Source organism: Dama dama, chromosome 8 (assembly GCF_033118175.1).
Source record: "Dama dama isolate Ldn47 chromosome 8, ASM3311817v1, whole genome shotgun sequence".
Taxonomy (NCBI): Eukaryota; Metazoa; Chordata; class Mammalia; order Artiodactyla; family Cervidae; genus Dama; species Dama dama.
In genome coordinates this window covers 14,205,551-14,230,956 of record NC_083688.1, presented here as the reverse complement: position 1 = coordinate 14,230,956, position 25,406 = coordinate 14,205,551, and the positions used below count along the sequence as shown (strand labels likewise).

The following is a 25,406-nucleotide window of genomic DNA, read 5'->3' as shown; positions in this document are numbered from 1 at the left end:
TGAAGTGAATCTGCTAGTGTCCTAAGCCTGCAGTGACTGTTGGAAGGCAGGAGGGCACTCTGGAAGGTGCGTGATACCAGGGCAGAACCAGAGATATCACAGATCTGGACACATCAGTGATGGTTGGATGGATCCAGAAGTAGCAAAGGACCACGAAGGTTGGAAGAGAAAAAGTAAGGCAACAGACTCTTTATTTAATGTGGTTTTAAAATACATCAAGTCCCTGGCTGTTGTGAATACCAAAAGGAGACAAAAACGCTGTCAGCACAGCTTCAAACAAATCTGGACGGCCAGGCTGGGCCATAAGGGAAGCAGTTACAGGACAGAAGGCAGCACCCCTCCCCCAGGCAGGAGCCTGGCCGTCCCTAGGGTGACCTCCTCTGTGCTGTGCAAGGTGGGAGGGCTGGAGCAGCAGGACCACCTCAGCAGGCCTGGGCACCCCCTGCCAACAGACACCAGGGTGGGGGGCGCGGGGAAATAACCATTGTTTACAGACGTAACATTCTCTCATAGAAAGTGCCTGAGCGCAGCCCATGGTCCAAAAACCTCACAGAAAACAAATTTTTAAAAAAGTGCTGCTGCCACCTCTCAGAATCTGGTGTACACGAAGCTCTCAGCTGGACAAGACCCTGAACACAAGTTAGTCAGCAGAGCCTCACCTGCGGTGGTCCCCTGGAGGAAAAGCTAGCAATCTAAGAAACCAACACAGCTCTTGGTCCAAAAACTGAGGTCATGGGCATGAAACCTGCCCCACTGAGGAAGGAACTGGCCTTCCTTTGTGGATAGGCCACCTCTTCATCTGGCCCAGGACCCTGGCTGGTGTGGGCAGCACCCACGAACCCGGGCTGACTTTGGAAAGCAGAGCAAGCAGAGCAGCTGTAGTGATTGAAAAGATTTGGTCAACGGAGAGAAGAATGGGACCTCACCTACAGCCTGGCCTGGATGGCTACAGAGGGCTGAGCTGAGAGCAGAGCTTCTACCCTGCATGGCTGGGGCCACCTTGCTCACCAAGCAGCTAGATGTGGCTTCTGAGGACTGTAACTTGCCACACCATACTGGGCTCTGGCAGTCCCCTCCCGGCCAACACTATAGGCTTTAAGAGGTAGCTGAAGTGGGGCAGGTGGTCCTGTGGGCCACTGCAGGCCTCCCTGCTCTTTGAAGGGGGCAGGCAGAAACTTCTGCCTCTTCCCATGCTTCCTTAGCCCAGCAAACCCTGTTGGCAGCTCTTCTGTTCCTCAGCAGAGCAGGATCTCAGCCAGGGATGGCAAATAGGTCTCAACACTCACACTGGCTGCTGGGGGAATCTTGAGAAATGAGGGTATACCAGGAATGTAGCAGGAAATACTCAGAAGCAGATTAATGGTACCACCCATGGTTGAAGAGGGGAAACGATGTGTCGTTCATTTGCCATCTCTGGTCTAAGTCCTAACATGATTCAGGAGTACTTCACACTCTCTATGAACCTTTTCACCTGAGGGATTTAAGAACTGTTAAGAGCAGGCTATTTGTGGAAGATGAAGGGAGTTATAAGACAACGAACTAACTTCAGGGAAATACAAGAAGCAAAAACTCATCCACTCAATCCATCTTGGTCTATGGCTTCCGCAGCTACAATGAAGCCGAAGCCCAGCTGGAGATGGGATTATGGCACCCCCAAACCCAGCGTAGCCCTGCTTCCTGATGCAAGACTCATACATTCTGCTGTCCCAGAAGTGTTTTGTACAAAGACTGGCTAATGCTCTGGCAAGTTTGCAAACAGTAGGTCTTTCAGAGTACAGAGTAGCATGTGTAAGGGATGGGAATTGGGGTAGAGAAGAAACAGACACAACTATCTGTAGCCATTCTGTGGACTTCTGGGGCTCAGTCAATGGCTGAGTCTCATTCTTATCCATTAGCCGCTGGACAAGACCTGGGGGCGCTCAGAGAGGAACAAGTAGGCTGTCAAGGAGGGCATATCTCAGCTCTTATTACGTGGGTAACAAAATCAGGGCAAATCTCAAAAAGAATGCACACTGTGGGCATGGATATATGAAGCAGACTCATCAAGCCAAGGGGACGGTTGGACCCGGGGCCCAGCATCTGCTGTGTGGAGACAGTGGTGATAGCATCAGCAGTGGCCACCCAGGACTGAAGCCACAGGGAAGCTTGTGGCAAAGTCATGGGGACCCTTTCCTTTCTCTTACTATAAATAATCTGACTTCATCAAGCAGGGATCCTAAGCACCAATGTGGCAAAGGTGCCAGGCAGAGTGCTGAGGGGGGTGGGGCGCTAGAGGCCAGAAGCTCAGGCACCACTGCTATAGCGCCCCTTCCTCCTCAGAAGAGCCTCAACCCGAACACTGTCACGTGCAAAACAAAAACAGGAAACAAACCCAAACCTTCAGAAAGAATCCTTTGGGTGATCTCTGGTCCATCATTTGTGCAGGCTAGAGAGGCACCTGTGAATGATAAGGCTACTGCGAAGCATCACTGGCCTGGTCCTGGCACCACCAGCACGCAGGGGAAGCGGCACCTGAGGGGCTCCCTACCAGCACATCACCCTGCACAGAACATGCTCCAGGTCCCTCGTCCTAGGCAGGGAGGCAGTCCGATCACCAGCTCCAAGTGCTCTGTCAACGCTCTGCCTGGAGACTCCTTTTCCAGGTCAAGGGAAGCAAAGGAGCTTCCAGGGGAGCTAGGAGAGCTGGAGCTGCCCAAGTCCCGCTAACCGGAGAAACACAGTCGTGGCCTGGGCGTGTCACCTGTCACGAGCTCTGAAGGGCAGGGAGGGAGGGGTGAGCCTCACATCAGGCAGGGAAAAGCTTGAGACACTTGTCCTGCCAGCTTACTGTGACGGCAGCTCCCCTTTAAGACGCTTCAGCTCACAGAAGAGCCACTGACTTGATGTATACACACCCCCACCTGTGATGCAAGCCCGTTTTACACTTACAGATACATAAATGTATGAGGCCTTGCACATATGCCGTATGTATGCAGAACTGACCCATAAAATCCAAAACTGCAAAGAGTCAGATGTCAGCCAGGTCAGAGCACCCTGGGCCTCAGCGGTGGAAGCCTCGCACAGGCCGAGCCTAGCTGAGTGGCTCGCTCCCTTCCCAGAGCGCCCCCTGGCATGGGCACCCTAGGCAGTGATGGAGGTGGGTTCCTGGGGCCCCGTTTGGCCTGAAGGGTCTGTGCTCAGTGCTCCGGGGCAGCAAGGAGCTTCTGTGGCCCTTGGGGAGCTCGGAGTTTGAACCCTGGGCCCCTCGGCACCCTGTTCCTTAGAGGCATTGGCAGCCTCTGCCCTTCGCTCAGGGCCACTGTCAGTGAGGGGAGCCTGGCCTCCAGCACTCAGGTCCTGCACCCTCTTGTTCAGGTCGTTGCGCTCTGACTGCAGCGCTCGGCACAGCTTCTCCAGCCGCTCGATTTTCACCTGCAGGCCCTCCAGCTCTTTGTCCCGGAGTGTTTTCTAGGGAGAGAAATGGGGCCTTCAGTTCCATGTCATCAACCACCCACCCACCACTGCCACTTGGTAGAAAACATTCACCATTCACATTTTAACAACGCTGGGCACTGGCCAGAGTCAAAAGCAGGCCCCTTTAGAGTAAACAGTCCTGGTTTATGCTGAGACACGGCTGCCAGCTGGAGACAGGTGTGGTATAGAAAAGGGGTATGGCTTGGAGGTGATGGATTCCTCTGTTTATTCACCAGATGGCCTTAGCAAGTGCTTGGCTTTTGAGTCTGTTGCCTTATCAGTTAGCCTGGACTACTAACATCACCTCATAGATCTTGAGAGAGCTCAATGAGCTGGCGCATCCACACACTCAGCAGGGTCTGGCACACAGCAGCCTCTCCATCAATTACTTTCTCCTCCTTCACCTCAAGCCACAAAATCAAATTATCTGCACGGCTCTGCATGCCAGCTGCACATACATCATGTGTGTGCAAGCACCCCTTGCTTTTTCTGCTGTTTCCTCCTTTCTTCCATTTGCTCTCTTTGCTTCCACTACACACCTATCACTAAGCTCACTACCTCCCTTGAGGAGACAGCTGGTGCTTCTGGACTTGGACAGACATGCGCGTGAATCCCAGCTCCACTTGGGGCTCACTGTATCCTTCTCGGTAGAAAGTACAGGAAAGGGCCAAGAATTTCCCAACCCCCAGCTTGGCTGCACCCCGCACTCAGCCCACCTCCTCGGCCATCTCCAGCAGGGCCTTGTTGCTGCTTTCCCACCGGGACCGGTACATGGTGGTTTCTTTTTCCAGCTTCTTGATCTTCTTAGTCATCTGGGTTATGTGACACATAAAAGGAAATGGTCAGGGGGTCAGGCGATCTCTACATCTTTGTCTCCAAGTTGGGAAACCATCCCAAGGGGGCGAGATCAGTGCTTTCTGAGCCACCCCAGGGTGTATCCAGGTAAATATGGCCCACTCTTACCCACCATGGTATCAGTCACATATTACTGTAAAGAGCACCACATGAAGCACTCCAGGGATGGGGCTTCCTGAAGGCAGGCCTAGTGTTCAATTCAGAATGAAGCCGCTTGCACCCCCATAGTCACCCCCAATCTGGACCACAGTCACCTTTTCCATCTCCTGTTTGAATGTGGTGAAGACCTCACTGCTTTTGGAAAGAGTGTTCTGGAACTCCTCAAACTTCTCAGTGTACAGGGCGAGCTGGGTGAGAGAGAAGCCCACAAGTAAGACTGGGCTTTTCTGGAGCGCACTTCTGGTCAACCAGCTCAGACCCACCCTTAGCCCTCTGACCCAACAATTCTGTTGAGATACCAGTTTTCCTTAAAACAAGACAAAAACCATATATTTGGAAGGATATAATCTAAAATGTTAAGCCTAAAAAGTAGGACTGGGGTGATTTTTCTTCCAGAATGAAGTCTCATTTACATAATTGAAATCACCTGTTCTATCTCCACCTCCTCAAAAGGAACACAACACTTTGGACCTAGAACAAGTCCTTCTAGCTTGCCTACCCACCCTGGTCACCACCACATAGGTGCCAGCCAGGTCGAGAGAACAAAGGCTTGGGAGGTCACACAGGAGTCAAGGTGGGCCTAGAATGAGGGTTCCATTTCCCTCCCCTGGGATGGGGCTCAGCTTGGGGACCATGGAGGCACAGGGGGAGACTGTAGTCTTACCTGCTGTTTCAGGTGGGTCTCCTGCTGCTTCATCAGCTCACACATCCTCTGGGACTCCAAAGCCTCTTTGAGGAGCTATTTCCAACACAGGACCCCAGATTCCATTAGAAGCCCCTAGAGGCTGCATCTGGACTGTTTTAGCCATACGCACCATGACCCCCCAAGGCTTCCTGCTCTCAGATGGTTTCTGAGCTAGCAGTGCCCTGGCCTAACCAGACAACAACCTCTCCCGGGTACACTTCACTGTGAGCTGAGCCAGAACCTGACCCACCTTCCTCCCAGAACCCCCACCCCTGGGGCCTGAGCCTCACAAAATCCTTCTCCCGCTGGTGCCTCTCCTCGGCCTCCTTCAGCATCTCCTGGGCCTGCTGGAGCTTGGCGTCCACCAGCTGCTGCTGCAGGTCCTTGTGTTTGAAGACTTTGTCAATGTGCTGCAGGAAAGCATTGTCGGGGGTGGGTGTGTGGTTTCCATCTGTTAGGAGCTTTTCTTGGGGATGCCCAATAGCTACAGGATGCTCCACATGCAGAGACCAGGGCACTGCCCAGTCTCCCACCTCAGTATGACATCCTGGACTCCCACCTGTCCCATAGGTTGTGGCCCCAAGTACCTGGAAGGTCTACTTCCCAATCTCACCTTGTTTCTTTCCCACTAAGTCAGTCTGGCATGAACACAGGGATGAGATCACCTCCCAGGAAGCCAAGTAACAGATACACTCAAACCTTCAGCCTCATTATTCCACTGGACTGAGAACCTGCACTTTTGTAGCCCAACTCCCTAGTAAGTGGGAGTACCAGGGGGAAAGGAGAGGGAAGAGGAAGAGGGCCCTTCACTCGGCCCAGAAGGGCCAGTTGACAGTGTGCAGGGACCCAAAGAGACGGATTCGAGTGCCTGGGACAGCAGTCAACACCCATCAAGGGAGTGACGTCCTGCCCTTTCGGGTGGCAGGGGCAGCAAAACAGCAAGTAACTGGAGGGCACAGCCCCTAGAGTCAATCACTGAACACAGTTCCAGCTCCCACCCTGTAATGCCAAATTCTAAAACTCTGAAAACTGAAATTGTCTTAAGTGGGCAGAAAAATTTGACCCATATTACTGTAGGGCTAATTATAAACCTAGGTGAGAATACTCACAAGTTTAACTACATAAGCATTAACGTGTCTGATCTGGGGTGCTGCCACAAACCCCTGCTGGGGTGCGACAAAATACATGATCCATGAATATAACTCCAGTCTAGAACATGGACAGTTTTATTCCAAAAGACACCTGGCCCTACAGTTTAGGACAGGGCACTGTGGATCCAGCTGTGTGGTCACAAGCAAGATTCCTCTCACCACCTCAGTTCCTTATCTAGACCCCTCCTGAGGTAAGAAGGGGGAATGGGTGAAGGGATGAAGCCTGGAAAGTGCTGCCTAGTGCTGGCACCCACCCAGACTCCTCAGTCCGCTGGCGGCCCCTCACCTCCTCCCGCAGCTCATACTGCTCAATCAGCTTCTTGAGCCTTTCAGCCAGCTCCACGTTCTCCTGGCGTAGCTTGGAATTGCGCTCATTGTGCTGTTCCATCTGCAGCTGGATGTCACTCAGCGTCACCTGGAAGTGCGAGGTCACTTCCTTGCGTTTCTCCTCCTCCTCCCGGGCCCGTTGCACACCTTCTTCCTGGGCAGAGAAGTCACCCCAGCTCCATCATCCACCGCTCCCAGCCTCACAGGGCTCTCCCCCCAGTCCAGGGATGCTCTTTCCTGGTAGTCCTCCCTGCTCTCCCAGTGAGGAGCAGCCAGGCTCTAAAGAGATGTCAAGCAATGGGAGCTTCTAATGGACCCCTCTGTAAATAGGTGACATCGAGCCAGAGACTCCCTGAAAAATGTAAGTATACAGGTAAGTACCTTTCTAAAGAAATCTAGATTTCCTGAAGCCTACTGTTCCTAGCCTCAGAATAAGTTTGGAAGATCTATTAGTCTCAGTTAAATGTGCTTTTATCTATGACCCCCTCACCCTGACCAAGTAGTTAAAATTCAGTAATACCCAGGGTTGGTAGGGTTGTGCAGAATTAGGCACTTGGACACTATTGGTGGGAAGGCAAAATCTACTAAAATTAAAATTTGATACTCTGTGACCTAGACATTTCACTTCTGAGATTCAGCCTATGGATAAATCCTATATAATTAGCCAGAGATATATAAAAAGAATTTTCACTGTAGCTCTGTATCTGTAACAGTGAAAAACTGGAAACAACACAAAACACACTAACTAGGGTATTGAGTAAATGCAGTGCATCCATATAATGCCACTGTTAAAAAGAATGAGACAAGCTTATATAAGTCATAGGGAAAGATGAGGCATTGAGAAAATGGAATAGGCTATGAAACAATACATGTATAATAATTTCATTAAAAAACAAAATAAAACAAAACTATGTTACATTTTACACTCAGGAAACTTAGAAGGCTATGCTTAAACTTACATATAAGTAGGTCTGTACTGGGGCTGGGGTTGAGGATGGTGGGCAATAATTACCTTTGTTAGACTTCTGTCACCTTTTACTCTCTATCATATCAATATTAAATTTATAACATTTTAGAACAAACAATAAAACTGAGCAAAAAAAGTTGCAAAATATACTTACTGATGCAAAGTTTTAAAGAACCACAAAGGGTATATTTAACGATCTGGAGGTCACAGTACTGACCAAGCCTTACTCTGACTGACCCCAACCTAGGTGAAGCATAGCAGCAAGGACAAAGGCCTAACTGACGGCCCTCTGGGAGAAGGGCTGCTCCCCTGGACTCTATGGAATGGAGAAACCTGTGAAGCCCCTCATCCAGATTCCCTCAGCATCTAACCTCTACCTCACCTAATACAAGTGCACAGTAAGTGGTTAAGCAGCTCTAAGGCACAGTGTCACTGAGGAAATCTCTATCCCAAAGCCCTTGTTACTTTTAGGGGGAAAGCTACTGAAGACGAGTGAAGTCAGGAAAAGCGGATGGCCCACCTTGAGGGAGCGGTTATGGCGCTGCAGCTCGCGGCAGAGGCTCTCGAGCTTGCTGCGGGCCAGGACAGCCTTGCTGTGCTCGCCGCGCAGGTGGTCCTTCTCCTGCACCAGCTGGCTCTGCTTCTTCTGCAAGAGCTTCATCTGCTTCTGGGAGTTCCGGTGCTCTTCCAGCTGGAGACAGGGACAGAGGAAGAGCCCCGTGGGGACTCAAGAGTCTCCAGAGTTGACCCAACTCCAGTCATCACAGCTCAGGCTAGACACCATGATGGTGCTTCACACACTGACCCCAATAACCCCAAAGGCCCTACATCAAGGATACAGAAATGGACGCTGAGGACCAACCAGCAGAGGCTCACAGCCAGCAGATGCCAATTTCTCTCCAAGTTGTGACTCCAGATTCAAAGCTCGTAAGACTCTTCAACCACGACATTCGCCCAACTCTCAGGAAACCTATATCCACAGACCAGCCCACCTGCTACCCTCTTCCCTATATACAGCAACAGACCCTGATTCCCCATTTCACTTCTCAATATGATTCTGAGTATCATGTTGGCCTTTTCATTACTGACAGATAATCCTTCTGCTTCCTCCTCACAGACCTTCACCTCCTTCTTAGACCCGGTCCTTTCCCATCTCAGCTCAGCTCCCCTCCCATGAGCCTATTCAGCGCCATAGGAAGAAATATAATGCAACTTGGGGGTAATTAAAAATGTGCCAACCTCCCAGGGCAGGGAGGGTGTAAAAAGGGGGAGCACTGACCAGCTCAGCATACTTCTTGCACAGAGCCGCGAGCTTCTCCTCAGGGGTACTCAGCGTGTTCAGCGTCTGCATCAGTAACGTGATCTCCTTTCCTGCAGAGCAGAGGGAGCAAAGCCATGTATCCCCTTCTCTGGAGGCCCCTGTGGGTCTGGGCCCGCTATTCTTGGCTATCAGACTTTACGTTTCCGTTCGCTGACCTGGCTCATTGCCCGCTCTTCTGTGTGCTTCAGGAGCACTGGGACCCACTCAGTTCTGCCCACCAGCATAGCCCCAGTACCGTCCTGAGTGCCCATCACAGAGGACACACCCAACAAACACTTATTCAGTGAAGGACTGAGGAAGTTCCCTGACAGTCCAGGATTCCACGTGTTTACTGCCAAGGGCGCAGATTCAATCCCTGGTCAGGGAACTAAGATCCCGCAAGCCATACAGTGCAGCCAAAACAATTAATGAATCAATATACCACTTACACAAAGATCTTAAAAAAAAAAAGAAGAATGAGTCTCTATGAAATCTCAGAGGTGAGCACCAGGAGTGGGAGAAAGAAAACTGCCCGCTCTACCTACAGGTGAAAAAAAGGTATCCCACCTGTGAATTCAGTGCTGTTTCAATGCAAAGAAGGGCTTCCTTGGTGGTTCAGCGGTAAAGAATCCGCCTGCAATGCAGGAGACCTGGGTTTGATCCCTGGGTTGGGAAGACCCCCTGGAGAAGGAAAAGGCTACCCACTCCAGTATTCTGGCCTGGAGAGTTGTGAAGAGTCAGACACAACTGAGCGACTTTCACTTTCAATGCAAAGAAAGCCCTTCTGAAAAAGGAAGGACACAAAAGGAATAGGTCTCCTCAAGAACACTGCACTCCAGTCAACAGAGGCAGCCAACAGTGCACTTTAAAATGACTATACCCCTGCCAATAAATAAATATACCTTTCAATATCTGATCATAAGATTAAAAAAAAAAAAAACCCAAACGCTTCTTTAAATTAGGATAACAGGGAGGGGGTGGGGGAGTAGTGATCCCATAAGATGTGGGTATAATATCACCTTTGCTTCTTTAACCCACTCACTCTCCATCCCCACCCAAGTGACTCCTCCACTGGCTGTGCCTGAGTCAGAGGGGGCACCGCGCTCAGCACTCTGCCAGGTTCCTGAAGCGTCAACCCCTGGAGGCTGAGAGACCAACGCAGAGAAGGCAAATCGTTGGTACACAGGCCAAATCCAACCCACAGATGAGTTTTGTTTGGCTCCTATCCTATCAGTTGCCAACTGTCACAAATCTAGAGATTTCACATAACTCTATGTTTCTGGCTAAAAAAAGCAGCCAGCTGCAGTTCTAACATACTATCAACTCACTGGGACCAGGTGGCAGTCAAGCCTTTGGATAAAGGAGGCGTTCTCTTGGTCTCTTGGGGCCCTCTGGCTAAGCTTAACTTATTTGAGTTTTCAACCCTGGTCTAGTCCAGTTCTCTTACTGTGTAGAGAAGTAAAAACTAAGGAACAGAGAGGAGAAACGTCTTGCCTAAGGTCACAAAGCAAGTTAAAAATGGTGACAGCACAGGATGCCTACTGATGACTCCTGCTTTCCATCTTCTCAAGGAGTATACTGGACTTTGGTTTCCGCTTGTTCCCCTAATGCAGTGAACAACCGTACACCTCTATGTGATGGCCCCACTGTCCTGGCTTTGATTAGACTATGTGGTTTGGCAGCTCTGGAAGTCGGGTTTCTTCTGAATCCTTGCAGAGCAGGCTCGCCCAGGAATGTCAGGTCCAAACTCCCTCCCCTCACAAGTAGCTGCTCTCTGCTCACCCAGACCCTTGGCTTTCTTCTTCTCCTGTGGCCTTCGGTGGTCTCGGTCTACGACCTCATCACTGGTCCGGATCTCGTCTGGGCCCGGCTCCCCCTTGGAGATTTCCTTCTCACCATTGACTACTGGAGTCTCTGGCTCAGGCTCCCCATTCCTCGAGGCACAGGTCCGGGACTTCTCTGCATCTTCGGGTTCAGCAGGCTCACCCTGTGCCACTTCCTCTCCTGGCCCCCCCTGACTGCTGTCCACGCAGTATGTACTGAGGATGTCTTCCAGCTGGCGGCTCAACTCCTCAGAGACATCCTGGAGGGCGCCAGACTGAGCACTCTTGGCTTGTGCTCCTACAGGAGAGGATGAAGGGCAGAGAGGGAAATAAGACGGTTAGGCCACTGGTTGGGATTTTTCAGGCCCAAACATACTGGTTTGGGTTAAATGTTGCCTAAATACTCTAAGCCTCAGTTTACTTCCCTATAAACCAACATAACTATTTCTAACTACTGCCCAACCATGCGTGTCTTGAGCATAAAAGAAATCAAGTAGGTGGGAGGGGGGTTCAGGATGGGGAACACATGTAAGTCCATGGCTGATTCATGTCAATGTATGGCAAAAACCACTATAATACTGTAAAGTAATTAGCCTCCAACTAATAAAAATAATTGGGGGAAAAAAAAAGAAATCAAGTAAGCAGACCATCCAACACACAGGGGTGGCATCATGTAGCAGGACCTCTACATCTAAACTCTAAGTCTAGTCCATTCCCTTCTCCACCCTGCCAATATTGCCTCTTGATATTAAAAAAGTCCCAGGGAATTCCCTGGCAGTACAGTGGTTAGGGCTCTGGGCTTCACGGGGTGGGGGGAGGGTCCATCCCTGATGGGAACTAAGATCCTGCAAGCCACCGGGTGCTGTCTTGAAAAAAAAAAAAGAGTTCCAGAGGAGACAGTGTTTTCGGAAATCAAGTTTTCTCTTTACTTTCGTCAAGTAATAAATCCTTCCTTCTCTGGGAGAGGGAAAAAAAAAAAGCACCAGAAATGCCTTAAGTATTAACATCAGTTACCCACTGGTGAATGAGGTGTTTCTAACCTGGATTTGCTGGTTGGGAGTCTCATCTGACTGCCAACCTCAACCTGACTTAATCCTGTCAGAGGTCTGCCCGTGGGCTTTGAATTGTAGGCTCTATCCACTCCCCAGCGCCTGGTAGGGGCTGCGCAGACTCAGCGCTGGCCTCCTCTCCACATTTCCTCTCTGCTGGGTAAACAGTGGCCTGGGCCTCTAATTCCAGAAGCTAGACCGGCGCGCCACAAACTCCTCCCCCTGCGCGTTGGAAAAGCAGAGCTGGCACACACCCTCTGCCTTCCTTGCAGCCTGGCTGGTGGAACCTTCAGCTTCTGTCGCAGGAGCCGACTGGCTGGGCCGCCCCTGGGCTCCCTCAGGTCCTGCTTCCGGTTGCCCCGGAGTGCTTTTGGGGTTGGAAGTGTTGCCTGATTGCTTGGCAGGCCCATTCTTTTTGTCTTGGTTCTTCATTGTAGTATGAAATGTCAGGTTAGGTACAGATCCTATAGAAACAAACACATTGCTATTTTCCAGACTTGAAAAGTCCTCCTCAGCCTGGATCAGAAATCCCAATATCGGGGGGCGCGCAAAGCTGGAAACAATCCGGCAGGCCTTCACCGGAGGGAGTCAGCGGTTCTCCCAGTCTCTGGTCAGTCCAGTGTGCCCAGCCAGGCCTCCTTTTTCCAGAAGCCACTTCTCGGCACAACACTGGCCCCTCACCACAGTCCGCGCGCGGTACAGTCTCAAGGGCCGGGACTGACGTGGCGGGACGCAGGATTCCCGGTTCCTCTCCGCCCCCCAGACCCCACGTGGGCGCACCCCCGTCGCGCGCGCGCGCAGCCACCCCCGCCCCGCTCACCCAACAGCCGCGCGCGCGCACCGCCCCGCGCATGCGCACAGGCCACAGCCCTGCCCGCCCCCCCAACCCCTCCACCCCCCGCCCCCAGGCCCGAGCATTCACATTGAACCCGCGCGATTCCCCGCACCGGCCAAAACCATCTGAGACCACAGACCCTCTGCTCGCGGTGTTCCCCCTAGCTGCCGCCGTACGCACCCCCACCGCCGACACCCCGACGGCTTCGCCCGCTCTGGCCTCGGACCGGAAACCCTGGATAACTGCTGCCGGCAGAGCCGCCTGCTCGCGCCGCAGCCAATCAATAGCCGGCGCTAGCGCGGGGCTTGCTGGGAAAGATGAAGCGAAGGCGGCCTCCGAGGAGTGTGAGTTGGAAAGGCGGGGGAGGGGAAGGACTACGCGTCCCTCCATGCATCGGGGCTAACCCCTGCCTCCCAAGATGCAATAGGGCTTTGGTCCTCGAAGCCGCAGACCCAGGAGGTCTGAAAGGAGTCAGTCATTCTGCACAAATACTCTTCAGCCTCGTTTCTATCACGCAGAAGCTATGATTCAGCTCCTAGAGCCTTTCGCCAGGCTACTTTTTTCTGCATGCCTCCACTACCCCGTCCTTCCTGCTGTGAACATCTGTGTGTGTGTGTGTGTGTGTGCTTAGTCGCTCAGTTGTGTCCGACTCTTGCGACCCCATAGACTGTTGTAACCTGCCAGGCTCCTCTGTCCATGTGAACATCTGTGACTGTCGAGGAACTCTGAGGAGTACGGGAGTACTGGGCTGGCTATCAGACCAGTATTTCAGTCCCAACTTGACCACTAATTTGCTGTGTGACTAGGCATTCTTTTCCCTCCCAGGGCTTCAATTTCCATATTCAAATAGAATTTTTTAATAGTTTGGTTTTTTTTTTTAACACGCTAGTTTCCCCAGTATCTTAAATACTGTACCTTTTATTATTCCCAATTTACAGCTGTGGACTGTAAGACACAAGTTAGGTATCTTGTCCAAGGTCACATCGTTAATGACTGATGAGAGCAGATTCAAAGCCAGGAAGTTTGGCACCCATCCTAACACTGGACTACCCGCCTCCTACTCAGAATAACCACCCATGGTAGGCTTTCCTTGAGGATGAATCAAGGTAACCTGGAAAGTAACATTTTTCCATCTTCATTACCAGCTCTAGTGGCTCTTTGGAAAGTACTGAGGGGGCCCTGAAAGGGGAAATTTGGCCTCAGCAGATTCCTGAGTGTTTTCTCTGCATGGAGCACTGTCTACAAAGTTCCAGTTGCACTGGGGCTAAAGAGGAAAAAAAGCCAAGCTTTTCTCCTTGTGAGACCACAAGACAAATGTGAGACCGACTGCAATACTTGATCCATTTGTCTATTAGATAGTGGAATAAAGTTAACAATCTGTGTGCCTGTATTAAATGCCTAACTGGTATGGCTTCTGTTTCCAGCCAGTACTACCTATGCCCTCAGCCTTTTTTGTTCCATCTATACTTTTACTGTTTCCAGGACTTCCCAGGTTTTTGTAGGTGCTGTTCTACCTTCCAAAATTCCCTTCTTGGCAAAACAAAATCTTTGGAGGCCCACCTAACTCAAAGGCCACTTCAAAGTCTTTTCAGTCCTCTGCAGTTTGTTTTAGCTCTCTAGGTCTGGACAGAGTTTTATTCTAGCATTAGCAGGGAGGTGTTGAGATTATTTGCTTACAAGTCACTGAACATTGCAAGAACTGTTGGCTAAAAGCTCTAGTCCTAAAACCTAGCATCAGTCTGGGGGCTGAGACGGCAGAGAATATTTTTATTTTGCAAATTTGGCATTGTTTTAGAGTTCTTCAGTTCAGTTGCTCAGTTGTGTCAGACTCTGTGACCCCATGGGCTGTAGCACGCCAGGCTTCCTTGTCCATCACCAACTCCTGGAGCTTGCTCAAACTCAGCCATTGAGTCGGTGATGCCATCCAACCATCTCATCCGCTGTCGTCCCCTTCTCCTCCCGCCTTCAGTCTTTCCCAGCATCAGGGTCTTTTCCAATGAGTCAGTTCTTAGCATCAGGTGGCCGAAGTATTGGAGTTTCAGCTTCAGCATCAGTCCTTCCAATGAATATTCAGGACTGATTTCCTTCAGGATTGACTGGTTTGATCTCCTTGCAGTTGTAGAAGACTCAAGAGTCTTGAACTATCAACGACAGTTCAAAAGCATCAATTCTTCAGTGCTCAGCTTTGTTTATGGTCCAACTCTCACATCCATACATGACTACTGGAAAAAACATAGCTTTGACTAGATGGACCTTTGTCAGTAAAGTACTATCTTTGCTTTTTAATATGCTGTCTAGGTTGGTCATAGATTTTCTTCCAAGGAGCAAGTGTTTTTTAATTTCATAGCTGCAGTCACCATCTGCAGTGATTTTGGAGCCCCCCAAAATAAAGTCTACCACTGTTTCCATTGTTCCCCATCTATTTGCCATGAAGTGATGGGACTGGATGCCATGATCTTCGTGTTTGGATGTTGAGTTTTAAACCAACTTTTTCACTCTCCTCTTTCAGTTTCATCAAGAGGCTCTTTAGTTCTTCGCTTTCTGCCATAAGGGTGGTGTCATCTGCATATCTGAGGTTATTGATATTTCTCCCGGCAATCTTGATTCCAGCTCGTGCTTCATCCAGCCCGGCATTTTGCATGATGTACTCTGGATATAAGTTAAATAAGCAAGGTGACAATACACAGCCTTGATGTACTCCTTTCCCAATTTGGAACCAGTCCATTGTTCTATGTCCAGTTCTAACTTGCTTTTTGACCTGCATACAGATTTCTCAGGAGGCAGGTAAGGTGGTCTGGTATTCCCATTCTCTTTCAGAATTTTCCACAGTTTGTTGTGATCCACACAGTCAAGGCTTTGGTGTAGTCAATAAAGGAGATGTTTCTCTGGAACTCTTGCTTTTTCTATGATCCAGTGGATGTTGGCAGTTTGATCTCTGGTTCCTCTGCCTTTTCTAAATCCAACTTGCACATCTGGAAGTTCTTGGTTCATGAATTGTTGAAACCTAACTTGGAGAAGTTTGAGCATTACTTTGCTAGCATGAGATGTGTGCAATTGTGCGGTAGTTTGAACATTCTTTGGCATTGCCTTTCTTTGGAATTGGAATGAAAACTGACCTTTTCCAGTCCTGTGGCCACTGCTGAGTTTTCCAAATTTGCTGGCATATTGAGTGTAGCATTTTCACAGTATCTTCTTTTAGGATTTGAAATAGCTCAACTGGAGTTCTATCACCTCCACTAGCTTTGTTCATAGTGGTGCTTCCTAAGGCCACTTGACTTCGCATACCAGGATATCTGGTTCTAGGTGAGTGATCATACCATCGAGGTTATCTGGGTTGTTAAGATCTTTTTTGTATAGTTCTTCTGTGTATTCTTGCCACATTTGTCTTCTGCTTCTGTTAAGTCCATACCGTTTCTGTCTTTTATTGTGATCATATTTGCATGAAATGTTCCCTTGGTATCCCTAATTTTCTTGAAGAGATCTCTAGTCTTTCCCATTCTATTGTTTTCTCTATTTCTTTGCATTCATCACTGAGGAAGGCTTTCTCATCTCTCCTTTCTATTCTTTGGAACTCTGTGTATATTAGAGCTCTTAAGATGGTAAAATATTTTTCCTTAGTGAGAGACTTCAGGGCAATGCTCTTCCCCACCCCTTAGGCAGTGTCTACCAAGTAACATTGAGAGGCAGTATTGATATAATGGTAAAAGGCAGAACTCAAGCTCAAAAAGGTTTGGAATTCAGGTCTCTCAAAACCAAGGCCTTCATTATTTCCAGAAAAGCATGTGGGAAATCTCTTGAGGTAACATATGAATCAGGCTTTGATGGATTTCCATAAGAATAGGGTGTTCTAGGCAGAGATAAAAAACAATAGAACAAGGTATGCCTGGGGTGAGAGGAGTGATGTTCCGAGAAGGGTCAACAGTGGCCTCCAAGGGCCAGCTATGAAAGTCGCTCAGTTGTATCCAACTCTTTGTGACCCTATGGACTGTATAGTCCATGGGATTCTCCAGGCCAGAATACTGGAGTGATAGGGTAGCCTTTCCCTTCTCCAGGTTAATCTTCCCAACCCAGGGATCGAACTCAGGTCTCTCCCCGCATTGCGGGCTGATTCTTTACCAGCTGAGCCACAAGGGAAGCCCAAGAAAACTGGAGCGGGTATCCTATCCCTTCTCCAGGGGATCTTCCCAACCGAGGAATTGAACCAGGGTCTCCTGCATTGCAGGTGGATTCTTTACCATCTGAGCTATCAGGGAAGCCCTGCTAGGTAATGAGTAAAACACAGGCAAGGAATAAGAAAATTTGATAGAAAAATGGGTTAAAAAGTTACTTTTTCCTTTGCTATAAGAGAAAATGGGAACAACATTAATATCTGCCAGGGAGCCCAATGGTAATGGTGGTGAACAGTAATAGAACTCTTGCAGATTGTCTTCAAGCAGAAACTCAGGCCCAGGAGTGCTAGATATTTGAGGGTGGGGAGGCTTTTTTCTTTCTAGTTGCAGCGTGCACTGGCTTCACTTGTTGCCAAGCACGGGCTCTAGAGCACAGTCTCAGTAATTGTGGCACATGGACTCTCTATTTGTGGCCTGCTGGCTTAGTTGCCCTACAGCATGTGGGATCTTAGTTCCTGCACCAGGAATCAAATCTGCATTGGAAGGCAGATTCTTTACCAGTGGACCACTAGGGAAGTGCCAGGTATTTTTAAATACAGCTGCATCTTTTAATGTTGGCAATGAATTAAAAGGTAAAATGTACTCAAGCCAACCAAAACCCTCCTTTTGAGTTGTATCAACTTTTTGGCTGCTAGTCTAATTACTACATTAGGAATTGACGTAAACCAAAGTGAGTAGTTTGTGAACTACTTTGGGCTCAGTGGGCTGTGAAGTAGTGATGAAGTGATGTGAAAATCTTATAGAAACTCTAGAAAATGCAAACTAAACCATCGTGAGACAGAACTCGCATCAGTGGTTGCTGAACTTTAGGCAGAAAGGAGAGATTCCCAAGGGGCATGTGGCGGTAGGTATGTTCACTATCTTGATTGTGGTGATGGTTTCATGGATGTAGATTTATCAACACTTAACAAATTGTTCATTTTAAATATGTGCCATTTACTGTATGTCAGTTATATTTCAATAAAGCTGATTTCAAAAATACTTTGTAGCAGAAGCAGGCTGTTACAATTCTTAATTCCACTTGTTAGGCCACAAATTGAAACATCTTCACTTCATTGACTTCCAAGAAATCCAGTCTAGGATAACTCCAAAGAACACAGTTTAGAACTTTGCAACAGGTTTTTATTTTTGCTTTATATCTATTACAGTGTTTGAAACCTAAAGAAATACATTTTCTCTTCAAATTTGGATGTGTATATAAATATCATTTGTCTGGACTCAGCACACTCAATGCCATGGTTTCTTGGCCTATATCTGCTCTGAAATCATCAAGCTTTGTCTGTTTACCCAGGGGCCCTGAGAACATGGAAAACAATAGCTAGAGTTTATAGTTCTTAAAAGCAAAATAAATTTGGAGAGATAAACCAGTGAGGAAACAGGTTTGATTCACCTTCCAAGGGTCTGTAGCTGGGAACCCAAGATGTTTTTGAGGGACATCTGCTCTGTCTTGGGTAACTGGGACCTCACACCTTATTTGCTTCCTTAGTGGTCCAACCAAAGGCAATTCCCACAAAAAATGGCCGAAAGAGCCAAGACCCAACTCCAGGGCTTGAGGAGTCTCACCATGGCAGTTTTCTCTTCCCAAACCCAGAGGCTGAACATCTGACCTCGGTAGGGATACAGGGCTTGAGTTTAGCAGAGGGGTTCAGGTATGTGCTAATGTGCACAGCAGCAGTCAGGCTGGCCCAGAAGTAGTAAGGTGGGCCCAAACACACTACACAAACCTTCTTCCTGGGGTGTTCTAGGTCCAAAATCTAATGGTGCTGCTTCTCACTCACAGCCAGGTTTGCTTCTGAACATAGCCCAGGCCTGATGCAAAATGCCCTCTCAGAGGAAAACTAACAGCTTTCATTTACAGACTTATTTGGTTTGTACTGACCTCAAAATTCTTCCCTTACCATGGTCTTCATCTGGGGGTGGGGCTAGGGAACAGTCAATGGGATGACTGAATCCTTTATGAAGGCCTTGGCCAAAGAAGAGCTATTGCCTACCACATGGATCCCTGCAGGGCCCAATTCTCAGCTTGCTGGCTTAACAAAAAAATACAAAAGTTAAGACAGAAAAAATACTGGACAAGATTGGTCTAAAATGTGCAATCCTAAAACAGCTGTGGAAGAAACCTACTCTGAGCAGTTTCTCAAGTCTCACATGTACTTGTTTCTAGGATAGTCCTACCTGGAAGATGTTGCTAGCCTTTCCTATGGTTGTGAGCCTTTCCTATGGTTTGTGCCCTGAGCCTTGCACCCCTCCCCAGCCTGCCAAGGAGGCCCCCAGCCAGCACCCTGTGGGTCCCTGTAGTGCCTGCAGAATCTGGCTCCCTGCCTTCAACTGAGAATCCAGAACCGAAGCCCAAATGATGTATCTACTGAGGAATATTCAAGATGAAGGACACCAAACTGAGTGAGTCTTGGGGAGGAGAGACGTGGCCTGAACAAATGAGCTGAGAGGCCTTCAAAGAAGCGGGTGTGTGGCAGGAGGAAGTACTGATAGGCATTCATCTCCTTCCCTTCTATTTTGCTAGAAACAGATAAGTCTATTATAGAGTGTAGGGGGAAGGCAGGCAGACATGAGAAAATGGACGTCTAGTTTATTCTGCTACAATTTTCAGATTAAACTGGTCTGGCTTGAGGGAAATGGAAAGTCAGTGCTCGAGAGCCTTTTGCTCTTCCCTAAGCATGGTAGCAGCTATAATCTGTGTAGTTCAGCTTTAAAAAACAGGGCTGTTGGAAAGTCTTCCAAGGGAAAAGAGAATGGGAGTAGATCTAGGGGTTCTAGGTAAAGGGGAACACAAAGGGTCCCTGAAAGCTGAAGTCTTCTACATCTGTTCCGTGGAAGGGTCCTTTGTACTCACTGCCTGAAGTAACCAGGCTGGCCAGGTGAGGATGGAACCTGTGTAGTTCTAACAAGGTTGCAGCCAATACCAAGGCCAGCCAGCCACTGGGGATAGCTCAGTCTTCTAAGACCAGAGGTCCTGTTAATACTAGTGAAGATGGTGGGTGTGGGATGTCCAGAAGGGCTGGCAAAAACGAATAGCTGTTCAAAACAGTACTTGAACACTTTAGCTAAGAAAACGGTTCCTTGTCCCCTTAAATCCACACCTGAACATCACCAACCCACCAGAGATCTTAAAATGCAAATAACCGTGTGCCAAAACATTAACCTTTCAAATACACATCTTCTCAGGCTATTCCCTACAGCAGGCTGGGGAGCCCCTCCATCCCTGTAACATCCATTCAGAAATCTGTCAGAAAGCTCTGCCTTCACCTGGGCCAGGGTCTGTAGTCCAGATGGGGGCTGTCCACGAAGAGCAGCTGTCAAGCCTGGGCTATAAAGAAACAATATTTTGCTTCCCAAGATGAACAAAGGAGAGGGGGACACAAAAGATGATGTTACCGTCTCTGGGGGCTGCAAGAACTTCACCTGTTAACTGAAAGGGGAGGTCAGAGGAATATAATGGGAAAACATAGTCTGAGGAAGACACTAAACAAAGGAAAGCTCCTAGAGGCCATGTTTATCTGATGAGAAATATGTCCTCCTATGCCCTGGGAGACACTTCAGCCTTTGGAGTCCTTGGAGAAAGCAGCCTTCAAGCAGTAACTGATAATCAGAAGAGTCTTCTGTTTAGTACATGGCCAAGATCTGAAGCAAAAGTAGGAACAGTTGGGGAAGGCAGGATGTGTACGTCTCACACAGACGTGTAAGAATTTGGCCCCAATGTCAGGGACTTAACTATTGCTAGAGATACAAGAAGTAGTTCTTACTCAAATGCTCTGGCTGTTGGACAAGGTCAAGGGGTGGGGGGTGACTTTCTTTTGAACTGTAGGAGTAATGGAGTCAGCAGGCCAAGTGAAAAGGGTCCTGCCCCTTGCCTACCAGGGAGAGTGGGGCTTGGTAATTATCATGCCCAAACTGAAAGTAGCATCTGACTCACTCAGGTGGTATGGCACTGGTATCACTTTTCAGTGATAACCACTAATCAACAAGCATTTTTCTCAGAAAATGCCTCTGGAGTTGGATCTCAATACTTGAAAAAGAGGACAGATTCAAAACCAGTGGGCAAAAGGACCTGAACCTTTTATCTGTAAGCAGAGTGACACGGATTTCACCTGAGCCAGAGGTGGGATATGCAGGAATGGGAGCAAGAATGGCATTGTTTCTGGGGAAGGGAAAATACAGCTTGGACCAGGGCATCTCTAACTGATCTCTGTGGGGAAACAGTGACAGGGCAGTGTTGTGCCTTCAACTCCACCACTGGCCTACACTTAGCCACCAACTTCCTCCACTCACCCCATCAGCTGGGCTTTACTTCATTACTATATAATCCATTGACACACACAGGCAAGCCAGTGAGGCACTGCAGTAGCTCTACTCAAAGGGAAAAGGCAAGGCATTGGGATTCTAAGTGTCACAGGAAGGGCAATGTCCAAACCATGTACAGGGTTCCCAATCCAGGAAGATATCAGTCACTCTCAAAAAAGTCCTGAGGCTGCTGTATTTCTGTAGTAAGAAAGGCAGCCACCTGTGATAACTTACGTGGACAAGGGCATTTGAGACTGAATCTGAGGAGGCAGACTGCTGTCTTGGTTTCCTGATGCGAGCAGGATGTTCAGCAGTAAGGACTAGAGTGGTAGACTTCACCAGGCCCTGGAGCCCTTGCTCCCTTTAGCTACTGGGACAATCAGACCAGGTTGACCTACGATATAAAGGCTCCAGAGCTAAGGGTTTGTCCAGGTGGTGGCCCGGAACCCAAGCAGAGAGACGGATCAAGGTCAGGCTTCCTGAGCAAAAGAGCTTCCGTATCTCTTTTTGGTCTTCCTCACGGTATCCTACTTACAGAAGTTAGAGACAGTTCTTCCTCTTGAGACCAATTAAGATTGACCTACCTAATATATAGCATATAAAAAAATACAGAACTTTTTGACATTCTCTCCTTTGGAAGTAAAATATACATGATCCATCTATGGAAGAGGAAGAAGAAGGAGAAGAAAGGCCAAAGGCAAGGATCCCCTGGCTATCCCAATACATGACACTCTCACTCCAATCTCCTCTGCAACTTATGGGTCACCGGAGCAAGGACTTTCTCCTCAGGAGAAAGCAAGGACCACAGCCCTCTGTCGCGTGCTTAGGAGAAAATACAGCTACCTCAGAGGTTCATTTCAACTCTGAGGGGAATTTTCAAGTAAACAAATGAAGTCAGGTCGCACCACTGGAAGGTGGGTAGGAAACATGGGATCAGTAGCGACACATGGGAAGCCCTGTCTGAAGGCCTGTGCTCCTCCTCGCTCACTCCCACTGGTGTACATGCCCCAGGAGAGTGAAGGGGATCTCCCAAACTAAAGAGGTCTGGGCAAGGGGTCAGAGGGAGGGAGGGGCCTTCTGTCTCATGGTGACCTCCCCCTCAGTCTCTAGTCCCAGACAATGCTGGCAGCCGGGTTTCCTAATACCAGGAACTCATGGCTCTGGGAAAGAGCAATCTTAATACAAGAAAAAATGTGCAAAAGAAAAAATTAAATAACTCAATCCAAGCATACAAGATTAATATTCTGTCAGAGCAAGAACACTTTGTTTTGGATTTCTCCCCTCCCTTCCCACCCCCCCCCCCCCCACCTCTGGAATATTCCATCTGCTCAAGTACCCAAGATAAGAGTTACACAGATCAGGGCAGAGGACTGGGAAGGATGAAGGAAGATAATAGGGAAGGAAGTCACCACTAAAGAAGAAAAAAATAAAAATAAAAAGGTGCAAAATTGGTTACCTCAGTCCTCCTTTGTCTACCCCTGGGCTCCTGGGTTAAAGACATATGTGCAGCCAAAATATAGTGTAAGGAAGAAAAACCCAACACGTCCCCTTCTTGTCACAAAACCCAAACGTGAGCCTCAGATGGTTCTGTCTGTCCAGAGGGTGCTCCCTCCAGGGAAGGGGTCGGAGCAGGTCAAGAGCACAGTTTCCAGGGCAGCAGAGGTGTGTGGTGGCTGATGGTGGGGGGGCTGGTTTCCCGCCCACCAGAGGGCTGCTTTTCCGCTGGTTGGTGGTGCTTCCCATCCCCTCCCCTCCCTGGAGGCAGACATTATAGCTGGAAGCCCTCCATGGGGGCCTCAGGCTGCTGGAAGATGAACTGCTGTTGCGTCTCATCCACTTGGGGAGCCAGGCTGCTATCATCATCTTCTACGCCAAAGTAGTGCTCGATGAGGTCGAAGGCCTTCTGGTAGATCTCCTGGTTCTCATGGCTCTGGAGGAACTCAATTTTATCCAAGCCTATGGTGGCAAGAAGGAAGCAGGGAGAAGAATGAACTTGGAGTGTTTTACTATGGGTCCACAAAACAAAACATGAATGTATTTTTCCTTCCCTGAGGTATATTAGCATTTATAAACACAAGTAATATGATCAGGTCTCTCTTTGATCTGAAAGAGGAGAGCTGTGATCTTTACTTAAAATTACATAACCCCAAAGGAAAACAACTAAAATATCAGTTATTAATCGGTGGTTTAACCTGGGCGAATTGTTAACCATTTTGAATCTCTTGGAGATGAGCAGTGAGTCATTCCAGTACCCCTAACAGAACTTGCCAAGGAAACCATAAACAAAACAAAAAGATAACCTGTAGAATGGAAGAAAATGTTTGTAACTGATGCAACTGACAAGGGCTTAATTTCTAAAACATATTAACAGCTCACATAGCTCAATAAGAACAACAAAAAACCCAACCCAATCAAAAAATGAGCAAAAGACTTACATAGATATTGCTCCAAAGACAAATAGGTGGCCAAGAGGCACATGAATAAGATGCTCAACATCACTAATTATTAGGGAAATGGAAATCGAAACTATAATGAGGGTATCACTTCACACCAGTCAGAATGGCCATCATCAAAAAGTCTACAAGGGAATTCCCTGGAAGTCCAATGGTTAGGACTGAGCGGTTTCACTACCAGGGCCTTGAGTTCAGTCCCTGGTCAGGGAACTAAAATCCCGCAAGCCAAAAGGTATGACAAATAGAAAACCAAACACAAACCAAAAGTCTACAAATAATAAATGCTGGAGAGGGTGTGGAGAAAAGGGAACCCTCCTGTACTGTTGGTGGGAATGTAAACTGGTGTAGCCACCATGGAGGTTCCTTGAAAAACTAAAAATAGACCTACCATATGATTCAGTGATCCCACTCCTGGGCATATATCTGAAGAAAACTACTTTGAAAAGATATATAAACCCCAATGTTCAAAGCAGCACTATTTACTATAGCCAAGACATGGAAGCAACCCGAGTGTCCATCAACAGATGAATGGGTCAAGAAGACGTGGCGTACATTTACAATGGAAAATTACACAGCCATAAGTAAGAATAAAATAATGCCATTTGCAGCAACATGGATGGACCCAGACATAATCATACTAAGTAAAGTAAATCAGACAAAGACAATTATCATATGATATCATATATGGGGAATCTAAAAAAAAACCAATAGAAGCGAACTTATTTATAAAACAAAAAGAGACTCACAGACATAGAACACAAACTTATGGCTAACAAAGGGGGAAAGGTGGAGAGGGATAATTGTGAGTGTGGGCTTAGCAGATATGGTCAACAAAGGGGGAAAAGTGGAGAGGGATCATCATGAGTTTGGGATTAGCAGATACAAACTGTGTGTGTGTGTGTGCACGCGCGTGTGAGTGTGAGTTGCTCAGTTGCATCCCACTCTTTAACACACTCCTCTGTCCACAGAATTTTCCAGGCAAGAATACTGGAGTGGGTTGCCATTTCCTCCTCCAGGGGCTCTTTATGATCCAGGGACCAAACCCACATCTCTTGTGTTGGCAGGAGGATTCTTTACCACTGTGCCACCTGGGAAGCCTTAGACACAAACGACTATTAACAAAATAGATGAACAACAAGGACCTCCTGCACAGCACAGAGAACTTACCTAATATCTTGTAATAACCGTGTTTATAACGGAAAAACAAAAGAAAGGAACTTGCTAGAAACTCAGCTGAAAACCTGTCTTCTAGCTCCTTATCCTATTATCAATTCTGGAGCTTTGTTTTTGCATCTGTTTCATAACCTACTTACCGGGTACAGCCTATCAGAAAGAGAACAGATCTCTTGCTCCTCAGAAGAAATGGAACTTGTGGGACAAAACTTTGCATTCAATGGTGACCACAAACTCTCACATGCATACACTACTTCAGAGGTTCTGAACTAGAACTTATGGTTCTGAATTCTACTTATGGCAGACAGTAGCTTGTGGGGAGGGCACATACCATAGGCTTCCTCGATGAGGCCACAGTAGGGATTGACCCCTGAGCCACTGCGCTTGCCCTCTTGCTCTCCAAGCCGAAGGATATTCTCCAGTCCATTGAGGGCCACTTGCACGATCTTTGAATCCATCACAGTCAGCAAGTCGCACAGGGGTTTGATGCAGCCCAGGGAGACCAGGTACCTGAAGGGCAGAGACCAGGTAAGTTCTAAATCGAGAAGAAAAGGGGGGTGCCAGACTGGTGTTTCGGGGTCCCTGGGTCTCCTTCACACACATCAATGCTCTCAGCAATTCACTCTGCCTGAGCCCTCATAAACACGCAGGCTTTATCTCAGTCTCTTCACCCCCTCAATACTACTGGTTTAGTTCATTTCCATGTAG

At 48.3% G+C, this 25,406-nt stretch overlaps 2 protein-coding genes across 3 annotated transcripts in view; both read right to left on the bottom strand.

Moving 5' to 3' along the window:
• Window positions 1–174: 174 nt before the first annotated feature.
• Window positions 175–12,901, bottom strand: TXLNA (taxilin alpha). Of its 2 annotated transcripts, none has more exons than XM_061148444.1 (11): window positions 12,785–12,901; window positions 12,024–12,233; window positions 10,680–11,018; window positions 8,877–8,968; window positions 8,118–8,288; window positions 6,590–6,784; window positions 5,443–5,562; window positions 5,132–5,206; window positions 4,563–4,655; window positions 4,170–4,265; window positions 175–3,447 (listed from the first exon to the last, which is right to left on the bottom strand). In XM_061148444.1, exons 2-11 carry the CDS (start codon window positions 12,199–12,201, stop codon window positions 3,121–3,123), a joined length of 1,686 nt encoding a protein of 561 aa, XP_061004427.1. In that variant the 5' UTR covers window positions 12,202–12,233; window positions 12,785–12,901; the 3' UTR covers window positions 175–3,120. The 2 variants fall into 2 exon arrangements, with proteins under 2 accessions (XP_061004427.1, XP_061004428.1); XM_061148445.1 differs by having other exon boundaries at window positions 12,744–12,866.
• A 4,972-nt stretch (window positions 12,902–17,873) lies between these two features.
• KPNA6 (karyopherin subunit alpha 6) overlaps window positions 17,874–25,406 on the bottom strand; it is a 52,595-nt gene continuing 45,062 nt past the window's right edge. The window contains exons 13-14 of the mRNA XM_061148442.1: window positions 25,030–25,208; window positions 17,874–23,028 (exon numbers count right to left, since the gene is read on the bottom strand). Of these exons, the coding sequence (XP_061004425.1) occupies window positions 22,841–23,028; window positions 25,030–25,208 (367 nt within the window). The 3' untranslated portion in view covers window positions 17,874–22,840. The remainder of the gene's footprint in view (window positions 23,029–25,029; window positions 25,209–25,406) is intronic.